General features: G+C 35.1%; 1 protein-coding gene across 1 annotated transcript; it reads right to left on the bottom strand.

Annotated features, from left to right (window-relative positions):
- Positions 1 to 2569: 2569 nt before the first annotated feature.
- On the bottom strand, positions 2570 to 7092 carry LOC145570109 (5-methyltetrahydropteroyltriglutamate--homocysteine methyltransferase-like). The gene is made up of 12 exons (XM_081629101.1): positions 6892 to 7092; positions 6002 to 6361; positions 5815 to 5902; positions 5473 to 5600; positions 4992 to 5383; positions 4753 to 4916; positions 4444 to 4524; positions 4182 to 4348; positions 3992 to 4097; positions 3659 to 3909; positions 3340 to 3541; positions 2570 to 3179 (listed from the first exon to the last, which is right to left on the bottom strand). The coding sequence occupies exons 1-12, from the start codon at positions 7038 to 7040 to the stop codon at positions 2811 to 2813; spliced, it is 2457 nt and encodes an 818-aa protein (XP_081485227.1). The 5' UTR covers positions 7041 to 7092; the 3' UTR covers positions 2570 to 2810.
- Positions 7093 to 13510: the final 6418 nt, after the last annotated feature.

Here is a 13510-nt window from a genome sequence, read left to right as displayed (position 1 = left end):
TTGATTATCTAGGACAGGTGTAGGTAGTCTGTTAATTATGTAAGCAGCCACAAGAACACAGTCACCCCAAAAACTCAAGGGAAGCCCTTGAAACCTAATTGCCCTGGTAATCTCCAGCAAGTGCTTGTGTTTTCTCTCTGCTCTTCCATTTTGTTGAGGTCTCTCAACACATGAAGTTTGATGCACAATACCATATGCAGCAAATAGAGGGTTTGCCTTGGTGTCATCCAACTCAAGGGCATTATCAGACCTAACAGTCTTCACCTTCCTACCAAACTGAGTTTTTGCATAATTCACAAAAGTTTCAAGAATATTCAAAGCCTGAGATTTCTCTTGCAGAAGATATATCCATGTATATCTACTATGATCATCCACTATTGTTAGGAAAAACCTAAATTTTCCCTTGAAATTCACCTTGTAAGGACCCCATATATCAATGTGAATAATCTCAAATGGAGATTTTGCCACTGACTTGCTCAACTGAAAAGGCTGTTTGACAAATCTAGCCATAGGGCAGGTTATACAAGTGCAGTCATATGATCCCACCTGATCACCTAAGGCTGGAATCAATTTTAGCTTAGGTGTGGGAGCATGCCCAAGTCTATTGTGCCAGAGTGTGAACAGTTCTACACTGGTCTGAGCTTTACTGGAGGTTGCTTTACCACTAAAAGCAGTGCAAAGGGCATTCAATTTCACACAATCAGCAGGACTGTCTATGAGATAGTACAACCCATTGTGAAGTTTTCCCAGACCCATAATTTTTTGATCACTATTACCCCTTATCACACAAAAACCAGAGTGGAACATCACATTACAATCATTGTCTCTATTTAGTTTATTTACAGAGAGAAGATTATGTTTGAATGTGGGCACTCCCAGAACACCTTTCAACAACAGACCATCAGCAAGTTTTATGTCACCAATATGAGATATTTTAGATACAGCACCATTAGGCAAGTTAATGCTAGGGATATTGTTCACCAAAACAGAGTTTTTCATAGCATCAATTTTATATGTCATATGATCAGAGGCCCCCGAGTCTATAATCCATATATTTCCATCAATAGCAGCATTACAACATGTCACCATACCACCAAATATATGTTCTAACTCATCATCAGTTTCAACTACAGCAGAGGATGAGTTAGCATTCATACCAGAGAATTTCTTCAGAAATTGGTCGAATTGAGCTGCTGTGAAAGTTACTGAACCAGCATCTGAGGAGCTTTCTGAGTCTATCTGTCCCATTGCAGCTACTTTGTTTTCTGTTTTAGGCTTGCCCTTCCCTTGCTGCTGTTTTCTCGACTTTGGATGCCATCTTGGGTATCCTACCACCTCAAAGCATTTTTTAGCGTAGTGACCTTTCCCACCACACACATTGCACACAACTTCAGAGGTTTTGCTAAACATAGCTGCTGTTTCTACCTCAGGTTTCACAGATTTGAGCACTTCTCTCTGCGATTCCTCTTGTTGTATGGCAGAGCAGGCCGTTTCAACAGTTGGAAGAGGAACCATAAGCAGTAGCTGACTTCTCTGAGGTCCGTAATCCTCATCAAGTCCATTTAGGAACTGGAACAAGCGACTCTCCTCCTGCTGCCTTTCCATAGCCCGCAGGAAAGCAGTAATGTCTGTACCCGTTGTGGTTATAGTAGGCAGAGCACTCATCGCTTCCAGTTCTTGCCAGAGACTCCGCATGTTAGTGTAGTACTCGTGCACCGGCGCACCACCTTGCTTCAACCCATACAGATCTCTGCTGATCTTGTATTTGCGTGACCCATCTGTGAGAGAAAACTGCTTCTCAAGGTGCGACCATATCATCCTTGCAGTGCTCAGGAACAGTATTGAGCTTTTGATAGAGTCCGACACCGAAGCATGAATCCACCCTATAACGGTGGAGTTGCAGGTGTCCCACAACTCCGCCTTGACAGAGTCATCAGTTGGGCGACTTACGCTCCCTGTCACAAACCCGAGTTTGCGCTTTGAGGACAGAGCAATTTCCATCGATCTTTTCCAGGTCCGATAATTGCCAGATCCAACGAGTTTGGAAACGGCAATGGTATGAGTACCATCAGAAGGATGCAGATAGAGTGGATTTGTGAAGTCCAAAGAAACATTAACGTTTGTTTCTCCGGCCATTTGGATATTAGGGAAGACGATTTCAGCAAATCTAGGTCAAAATCAATTTGGGAATTTCAATCGAAAAAATTTGCGAAATTGCTCTTCGAATACAGCAAGGCTTCCTACAATCTACAGCTCTCAATATCTGATTTCAAAGCAACCTGGCTCTGATACCATGATGACAATGGTCATAGAGAGATCTGATAGAATAGAGAGGGAAGTACTGTTTTCATAAAATCAGAGAGCTCTGCAAAGCAGCTTACATTATATATACAATGATGCTCAACGGTAATAAAACACTAAGGACAAGGAATAATCAAAAGGACAGCCCACCATTCTAAATGGCAGCTGGTACAGTGCTCACAATCAAGACAAGAAAAGAGAATAAAAGAAATAGCTAGGAAACTTCCTCTCATCAGAATTGGAACAAGGAGCTAACAGCATACAAGTATACAACTGGAATTTTTGTATTTATAAACTCATGCTCACGATTTGAACAGCTCATGAGGTGCCTTCAAGTGATTACAAGAAAAGAAAAAACATGAAAGAAAAAGAAAAGAGAAGGAAAAAAAAGAATAAGGTAACATTAAAAAAGTTGCAAATGAAAAGCAAACCGATCTCAGTTGTTACAGTGAAAACCTTCATTCCTTCCGTTCACATTTTATTTTTTCAATTAGTAGAGACAATGTTGCTCACTTACTGCTGGCAAGCTGGGTGCGAACAGTCTTGGCAGCAGCAACCATGTTGCTAAGGGCTGGCTTGACTTCAGCATACTTCCTTGTCTTCAGACCACAGTCAGGGTTAACCCAAAGAACGTGAGACTCAAGGACAGCAAGCATTTTGGAGACACGGTCCACAATTTCTTCTGTGGACGGGATTCTTGGGGAGTGGATGTCATAAACACCTGGGCCAATGCCAGCACCATATTTGACACCCTCACGGAACACAGAAAGGAGTTTCTCATCTGATCTAGAGTTCTCAATGGTGATCACATCAGCGTCCATGTTGATAATAGAGTGGATGATATCGTTGAAATTCGAGTAGCACATGTGGGTATGAATCTGCCGGTCCACGAAACAAATTCCCACGAAAAGGGGGGAAGCAAAAAAAAATGCAATATACAAGTATCAGATAAGTTGTTTATAGCAATCTAAAGTAAAGAATAATTTGTTTAAGCATTGATCAAATTAAAGTAACCAAAGATTCAAAAAGACTGAGAACCTGAGTTGTGTCTTGAACCCCACAATTAGTAATCCTAAATGAGTGGACAGCCCAATCCAAGTAGAAAGGCTGCTCAGACTTCCTCAAAGGCAAACCCTCTCTTAAAGCAGCTTCGTCAATCTGGATGACATTAATTCCAGACTTCTCAAGATCCTCAACCTCATCCTTGATGGCCAAGGCAATCTGATAGCAAGTCTCAAACCTGAAGAAGGTAGAAAGGAAATGTGTTTACAAAATTGTTTGCAACAGCACTCAGTTTGGATTAAAAGAAAAATGCACCAACAAAGCAGCTCAGTCAGAGTCAGGAACACATTGTTACCTAGGCTGATCATTTCGGACAAAAGACCAGTTCAAAATTGTAACAGGGCCAGTGAGCATTCCCTTCATGGGCCGTTTTGTCATGCTTTGGGCCATTGTGGACCAGAAGACTGTCATGGGATTCGGACGGCTCACATCACCATAAATGATGGGGGGCTTGACACATCGAGACCCATAAGATTGGACCCATCCGTTAACAGTGAAAGCAAAACCAGATAGTTGTTCCCCAAAGTACTCTACCATGTCATTCCTCTGTATCACAAGTAAGCATTAGACATGGGTACTAGATGTAAAACAAGGAAACAGCAAGAAATATAACCTAGGATGAGCTCACCTCTGGTTCTCCGTGGACCAAAACATCTATGTCAAGCTCTTCTTGGAGTTCGACAACCTTTCTAATCTCTTCCTTTATAGCCTTCACATACTCTTCCTCAGAGATCCTAACACATTCAGGTAAGAACAGTTGGCAATGTAAACTCTGTAACAATATAAATCATTTCTTGGCTCCAAGAAGATTAACTCACTTGTTAGCCTTGAATTCACGGCGGACTCTTCTGAGATCCATGGTTTGAGGGAAAGAACCAATAGTGGTGGTAGGTAGGAGTGGAAGATTTAACTTCTTCTGTTGAGCCTCCAACCTGGCACTCACATTTGTGGCACGACGATGATCAGATCCCCTCAAGGCGGCAGCCTATGCAGCATAGAAATATATCAGCATGATAAATGAGACATATTAAAACTGCAACAGAAGGAAAAAACAGAGGTTAAAAAGTTAAATGCACATACTGCCTTCTGCACTGTTTCGTTAGTCACTCTAGGGGAAGACTTTCTTGAAGCTAGAGCAACAGAATTTGCTGAAAAAAAGGCCTGCAATGGGGATAATAGTTAAATGAACCAGGCCTTTAAATAAGAGACTTGACAAAGAACAATCACAAATTCACAATATCACTTGACTTTAAAAATCCAGATTTGACATTTAAAAACAGTACTGCATTTCTTAGTTAAATAGTTCTTAAAGAAGAAACCAACATAAAGATTATGAAATCATAAATGCTCACTGCCCTACAAATTATAGTGAAATGACAAGGGTCTCACCTCATTTTTCTCACCAGACAATGCCTTAGCCAAGGCGTTCACCTCAACAATTTTTTGAGCAGCAAATGCAAGCCATGACTTGATCTCTGAGTCTAACTTAGTTTCATTCACCAGATCAACAGCAGTGTGAAGAAGAGAGCATGAGGTAGATACAACAAGCTTATCTGTGGCACAAGTAAAATTAGCATAAGCAAGCTTTTAGCACTTTAGCATTGAATCAGAACTTGTTTGCTACAAACCTTTTCCAACAATGCCCTCAAGACCCTGCAAGTTGCTAAGAGAACCTGCAAGGTCATTAGCCCAAATGTTTCTCCCATCCACAACTCCAGCAAAGAGATACTTTCCAGAAGGAAACCCACCCTTGACCAATTCAAGGGTCTTTGTGCCACGGACAAGATCAAATCCGAAAGCAGTTACACCCTTCAATGAGGTGAGAGTTTTGTAGGCCTCTGCTGAAACATCAGCAAAGTAGGTTTCAATGAGAACATTTAAGCCTGATAAAGAAGACTCTAGCTCAGAGTAGGCGTGTGTGAAGGCTTGCAATTGATGAGCATCAAGGTCCATGACGAGTTTGGGTTCATCAAACTGAATCCAGGATGCACCAGCAGCCTTAAGTTCAGTAATCACTTCCCTGTATCGATGCAACAATCAGTATTAGCTAATGGAAGATTGGAATTACTCAACACAGCAAAAGGAAGTGTAACTCTTTGATAATCTTACTTATAGACCGGAAGAATTTTGTCAAGTAGAGAAAGAAGAGGGAAAGACTTCTCAATTCCCTTAGCTGGCTTTGATGACAATAGGTAAGAAACTGGGCCAACTATCACTGGTACAGTCTCAACTCCAAGCTGCAGGAAAAAATAGAGATAAAACCACATAACTTAGCATGCCATCTTATAATGGCTCATATATATTTTGTTGTTTATATAATTCTCAAGCTTTAATTACATTTTCTATGACTATGTAATTACATTAAGTGAAATCTATTACATTTATCTCACAAAATTTAGTCACAAACCAAGTAAACATTTCCACAAACACTTGAGAAAATAAAAAACTTACAGCCTTGGCCTCCTTATACTCATCCACTGCCTTGTGTGAGGAATATGTAAACTGCATGTCAGGACCCAATTCTGGTACAATGTAGTGGCTGCAAAAAACAAGCATATAAATATTACATTCACAAGCATGACAAACATAGAACATTGTTCAATAACAATGAGTAAATGCAAATGTCAAGATCACTCACTAGTTGGTGTCAAACCACTTAGTCATCTCCATAGCAGGGACAGTGGCATTACCCCTAGCCATCGAAAAGTAAACATCAAACCCAATCTCTCCACCATTCCATCCGTATCTTGGGGGAACGGCACCAAGCATCGCAGTGGCGTCCAATATTTGATCATAGTATGAGAAGGTGTTACTAGGAATATACTTAATCCCAGCATCAGCCATGTCTTTCCAAATCGACGTCCTCAAACTACGTGCAACATTTTGCAATTCCTCAGCATTGATCTTCCCATCCCAAAAGGATTCCAATGCAAATTTTAATTCTCTCTTGGGTCCCATACGGGGGTACCCAACAATGTGAGATGCCATTGTTCTTGTACTGCATATACCAAATATAACAGTCAAATTTAATTATTTCTCCAATCATATTTCTATTTCTAGTAATCTAAACAAAACAATTATAAAACATGGGTCAAATATCAAATTAACCACAAGAATTCTAATGAATGTCAAACCTCTTGATCATACGTTCAACCAGGTGAACACGTTACACCCCGAAAATAATTTTACACCCTTTCACAATTCTCCCAGACGTATCAAGTAAATTGTAAACAAAAACTACATGATCCCTAATAAGGATTAACTCCAACTTTATCTGGAAATTCCAAAAATCAAACTTGATTTACAGCAAACACAAAACCCACAACAAATAATTCAATCAAAATGAAGGGTCATAATGACTCAAATAAAAAAGGGTACATAACAAAATCAAAAATTAACAAATACCCATTAAAATCAACAAATTTATAATCTCAAACTTGAAATTGGGTTACTCTAATTCAAACAAATAACTACAGCATAATCAACCAATTTAAACCCAAAAAAAAAAAAAAAAGAAATAAAGGGTACCTGGAACGAAGTGTAAGTCGGAGATATGAGTAGGAGAAACGAGGTTTGGAGTAAAATAAAGGAGAAGAAAGAGAAAAAGAACGAAGAGAAATGAAGGAAAGAGAAGAAGTGAAGGGTGCCAATGAAGAAGATACAGAGAATTGGCTCATTTATACTCACTCCCTCTCCCACCAACTACGGCTACAGCAGTCAGAAACTCACAAGTCCTTTTTGAGTGTAATTTTAGTTTTTCATCACCTTATTTTATACTACTACTATTTTATCATACGACTATAATTATATTTCTAAGGGTCTGTTCTCTTCCGCTTAATTTCAGTTTAGTTCATTTTATTTCAATTCAGCTTTAATTAGTTCAGCTCAGCTCCTAATTTCCTTCTCTCATATACAATTCATTTCAACTCTATTCAGTTCAGTTCAGATTCAGCTTTAATCAGTTCAGTTCAACTCATTTTAGCAAATCAAAACAGACCCTAAATGCTACTTCACTTGAGTTATGGAATACGGAGCACATTCTCCGTAATAGACAGTAGTACATGATCTCGTGATAAGAATTGCGGAGTATATCTTTTAATGAATACTTTAGGGACGGAGATTCTCTTGTCCTCTGTTCCACTTTCAAGAGCATGTAACATTAGTTTTCAATCATATCGTTTTCTACCACTCTACTATGTACCGTGTATTATTACCAAGTATATTATTAGTAGAGCTAATCATTTGAGGAATTGTCTCTAAATCTTGATTTGAATATATACTTCCACTAGTACTAATATGGGGTGGACTTAGAATAAGTGATTTTTTTGAGCATTTTTATTTATTGGGAATAAATAGATTACATTGATCATGTTAACGCACGGGATATGTTAATGCACGATATATATTAATTGTGAGTTTATAGTCATTACTCATTAGGGATATTATTGAATATAAATGATTAGTAATGGGGGATACGGAATGTGTATAATTTAAGTATTGAGGTTTGAAAGGTTAAAGTTGGATATATTGTTCAATTGTTATTTGTGGTTCTCACTATACTCAAAATTGTGTTTCCACTTTACTATGTAGTATATACGGTTATATGCACATCTCAAAACCACAATATTACATATGCAACGACTAATAAAATTTCAGGTGACTCACCTTCTATAACAAAATTTATTTTGAATAAAACTATATGCTAATAAAGAGTAGGGAAATTGAGCACATTAGAATAATTAACATGTGGAATTTTCCTTCTATGTATCAATAATAATAACATAGCAATAAACATGTGGGTTTATGATCAGAATTTATAATGCAATGGTGAATTGGTGATGACCGACCACAATGTCGACTTTCTACTTTTTAAGATGGAGTTGGTGAGTATGCATGCGTATATTAAGATTTAATTAATTTTGTACTTCGTATAACATATATAGTTAGGCTTAATTAATTATAATTTTGATATTGACTCTTTACTAAAACTTCTCATACATGAAAAATAGTTGGTGGGTGGATTATATGAATGGGTAGGTTAATGAGGACCAACCCACCTGCAGTGATTGGAAATCTTCTCCTACCTAAGCTAAATAGAAGTAATTCACCACTTTATCAATAATTTTATTATTTCGATTAAAACCAATAACTTTTTTTTTTCTTTACAAAATTTAAATTAATATCTAGTTAGTTACATTATATTATTGTGACATTTATTATAAATAATTTAAAATATTTATATTAGGCAATATATAAGTGTGCGTGTGTTGGATAATTGAATATATAACAATCTTTCAAAAATTGTGCACATAATTGTTTTTAAAAAAAAAGGAATTGTGCATGTATCATACATCAGATACATATTGAGTTTTTTTTTTTTTTTTAATTAATAAAAAGTAAGAAAAAAAACATATTACGAAGAAATCATCATAAGGTGAACAAGTTAATCACAAATCCACAAAGGGGATTCAGGGATAATAAATTGTAAATGAGAAGGTATTGGGTGCGGCAAACCGCACCCAATATTTCGTACGGCAACAAACATTCCAGCAACAACAAACTCAACAATCATCCCAACAACAATAATCACAAGCTATGCGAGATAAAATTGAGCAGTGAGAAACTCGTCGGGATCAAATACGTCATCCATGGTGGAAGAGAAAGAAAGTTTAAGAGAATTGAAGAGGATGGAGAGGAGAGAGTAAATAAGGATTGTTGATTATATTTGTCCATATTTTACGCTTGATAATTGCTTGAGATTCTCGGATTTTTCAAAAATACCCAATAAAATCGAATTGGGGCTTTTTTGTATGATTTATAACTGTTGATATTGATTGTCCCATGGGATTGTATGATGAATTGTGAGTGTTTTGATAACAAATGCATGTATTTTGGTTGAGAAATGAGCAAGTTGTATTATACTCATGAGCTTAGTACGAGACCTTCAAGGGAGGTTTCTCCATTGTTGACTTATTATTTTTTAATTTTTAAAAAAAAATAATTTTTTTTTTAAATTTTTTCGATTTTTTAATTTTAGAGGATACCTACAATTTGATTGGGGATATGTACTATGTTACAGAACCTGTATAGTTCGTTAGAGGATATGTACAGTTTGGTAGATGATACGTACAATTTGTTGGAAGATATATATTATTCGATAGAGGATATGTAATATGTTACAAACTATGTACATTTAATTAGAGGATATATAATTTTTGATATAGGATATGTAAAGTTTATTGGAGGATATGAATTATTTTATGAAGGATATGTACATTTTGTTAAATTATATGAATTATTTGATGTAGGATATATACAATCTCTTAGAGGATATTTTTTTAATAGAGGATGGGATATGTATAATTTATTAGATGATATAAATTATTTGATGGAGGATATATATTATTTGATAGAGGACATGTACTGTATTAGAAAATATGTATAGTTCATTAGAGGATATATATAATTTGATATAAGATATGTAAAGTTTATTGGATGATATGAATTATTTGATAGAGGATATGTATAATTTGTTAGAGGATATAATTTATTTGATTAAGGATACGTACAATTTGTTAGAGGATATGTATAATTTATTGGAGGATATAAATTATTTGATGGAGGATATGTATTATTTAATAGAGGATATGTACAATTTGTTGGATGATATGTATTATTTAATGGAGGATATGTATAATTTGTTAGATGATATATCCGTAGTATTTGATGGAGGATATATACAGTCTATTAAAGGATATGTATTACTTGATAGAGGATAGGTGCGATTTGTTAATGATATGTGGTATTTGATAGAGAATATGTATAACTTGTTGGAGGATATGTGTTATTTGATAGAGGATACATACAATTTATTGAAGGTTATATATTATAAGATACATATAATTTGTTGAAGGTTATATATTATTTGAGGGAGGATATGCACAATTTATATATGATATGTATTGTTTATTAGAGGGTACGTACAGTTTGTTAAAGGATATGTATTATTTGATAGAGGATATGAATAGTTTGTTACAAAATATGTATCATCTGATAGAGGATATGTACAATTTATTAAAGGTATATATATTTTTTTTGACAGAGGACATGTACAACTTGTTAGAGGATATGTATAACTCTTTGGAGAATATGTATTATTTAATGAATGATATGTACAATTTTTTAGAGGGTATATATAATTTGATGGAGGATATGTATGTATAATTTGTTAGATGATATATATTATTTGATAGAGGATATTATTTGATAGATGATATACATTTTCCTTTAATTTATTGCCGAGGTAATAGAGGAGATATCATCCATCGTATAGATAATTTATAAACACAATACATGATATCATTTAACTTATGGAGGATATCCTCCAATTTATAGATGATATCATCCGACTTATAGATGATATAATCTACATAATAGAATTTATTTTATAAAAATAATTAAAAGGTCAACAATGGCGGAACCACCATTAAAGGTTCCGTAATAAGCTCATGGGTATAACATAACATGCTCATTTTTCAACCAAAATACATGTATTTGTTATCAAAACACTCACAATTCAACATACAATCACATAGGACAATCAATTTCAACAATTATACATCACACATGAAAGCCCCAAATCGATTTTTTTGGGCATTTTTCGAAAAATCCGAGAATCTCAATCAATTATCAAGCCAATTCAAGCATAAATCATGGATAAATATAATCAACAATCTTTATTTTCTCTCTCCTCTCCATCCTCTTCAATTCAAGCATTAATCATGGACAAATAAAATAGAGAAATTTAGCAAAAAGTTGAGGAGAGAGAAAATAGGGGTGGATTAAAGATGAAGAAGGAGAGAGAAAGTGAAGTAGGATTGAGTGGGAGTATTGTTGTGATGGTGAGTGAAAATGAGGGTGTGAAAATTTTGTATTGTTGTACAAATTATAATTGGACTGACGACGTTTGGTCAGACTTGACTGAACCAATAATTTGTCATTGTAAATTGGCTTCACCATTGCTGTTAGTTATAAAAAATTTTTGTAATGACAAAATCCATCACCATCAGTGGGCTGTGGTTTAATTTTGTTGGATCCTCTTAATTTTTTGAATTGGCCCAAGATCTATATTCATATTTTACTTGTGTGTAGTTTGATGTCTTATCATGGCTTGCCTTGGTCTCGACTTGCCTTGTGTTTGCCTTTAGGCAAGTTAATACATTAATCCTTTAGTCCCCAACTCAATTGTTTGCTCTCATGCATAGTTATAAATTACCATACCAGAAGTTTAAACAATTTTTGATTTAGTCCAAAAGTGTGAACTAACCTTCAATTCTACGCACTTTGTAACTTTTCGAACCAAATCCCCCACGAGATCAGGGAGCTATTGAGTGGTTGAAATTATCTACTTTGCCTTTACAGATATGTACATATACTTCACTAGTCCCCTTAATAACTCAAGGCTAACATGGGTCTTTATATGACCGACTATTAGTCGTGTACGACTCTAAACTATATGTATATATAACCCGATATCTATCCTCTAGCAACCATCACATTAATTTTCGGCTTTGATTAGTACCAAAATCTCTAGTCTAAAGTATGGTCTAATTTCGTGCATATATATAACTATTAATTTTAGCCTACTGAAAATGTTTTTAGACCCAAAAAGGTTAGACATTAGTTTTATCAATGTATCATAAGGTTCCCAAGTGGCCTTGGAGACCTAATTGGTACCTAAAACTATCTCTTTATGCATTGGTCTCCTCATCATCATGTTTTAAAATCCCTTATCTTGGCCTTGACCTGCCTTGCATTGCCTTAGATCTAAGCCAAGCCAAGCCACCACCATCAATTGTCTGTCATTTTATATATAAGGGCTTATTCTGATTTATTAAACTAAGTTAAACTAAATTGAACTAAAATGAACTGAATTGCTTAAAAACTAAATTGAACTGAATTGAACTGATTGGAACTGAACCGAACTAAAATTAAGCTAAAGAGAACAGACTCTAAATACAAAGATGCCACTTAAAATTGATTGTTAACCAAAAAATAAATTTTAACGGATATCCGAACCTCAATTCACAAAACCCTAAATAAAATTAATGGCCGCCTATATATCAAGTGTAGCACAAAAGCAATTAGCTTTTGCACTAGGACTAAAGTAAAAATTTTGGAGTAATATATTAAGCATGCAAAAGCAGAAAAGCTCCACTACCTGGCCTCCCAATAATGCTTTTGTGAAAGGAGGAAGATAAGATAATTACTAGTATAATTTTGCACTTATACCCGTTACGTAGTGGAAAAAAGAAAAGAAGACTTGAAGACTAATACTACTTTTTATTTTTTATTTATTTATTTATTATTATTTATTTTTTTTTTTTGAAATGAAGCTTTCTTTGATTTCCTAAAAAATTAAAAAGCTTTCTTTGATGTGTAGAGACTAGAGACATGAAAGCTAAGATTTGATATGGGATTTGATCTCAAAACTTAAACTCATTAGCATAATTGAAATATAATAATAAAGCGAGATTTAACATCATATAAGCTTTGTCAATTTTGAAGATCGTTCTGATCTTTGTCCAAGTATGATTTTAGTTAGCTATTTTATTAGTGTTGTCAATTTTAATTATACCATCTATAATGCTGTAATCAAGTAAGCTAATTGATATTTACTTTATTTTTTATTTTTTATTTTTTTATTTTTAATTACGACGAAGTAACATTATTCTTGACTTTCAAAATATGCACAAGTGGTTGGAACCTTTGGGCTTTGGCTAAGACTTTGGTCTTTGTTGGCCTCTCTTGTCGTCTAAATGATTAAAGAAACTTTACCCTACTAATTGTTTTTTTTCCCTTCTTTCATTATTACTTTCAAAGGATCTTAGATTTTAATTCGCTAGACTAAGCTTACCTTTTCAATCGGAAGGTAGGCTACTCCATCAAGTCTTTCATTCTTTCACATTAAATCATTTAGCATTTCACACCAAGGTTTTGGAGGCATATATATTCATGACGACTAAGACACCAAGATAAACCTCAATCGTTCAAAGTGGGGAGAATAACCCACTTACGTAACTTAAAGTTGGACAAATACATATAATTAATAATTCGTATATGAATAGGGACTTAGAGCGAGAGCCAC

Source organism: Chenopodium album, chromosome 12, assembly GCF_948465745.1.
Source record: "Chenopodium album chromosome 12, dcCheAlbu1.1, whole genome shotgun sequence".
Taxonomy (NCBI): Eukaryota; Viridiplantae; Streptophyta; class Magnoliopsida; order Caryophyllales; family Amaranthaceae; genus Chenopodium; species Chenopodium album.
This window is presented reverse-complemented; position numbering and strand designations above follow the sequence as displayed.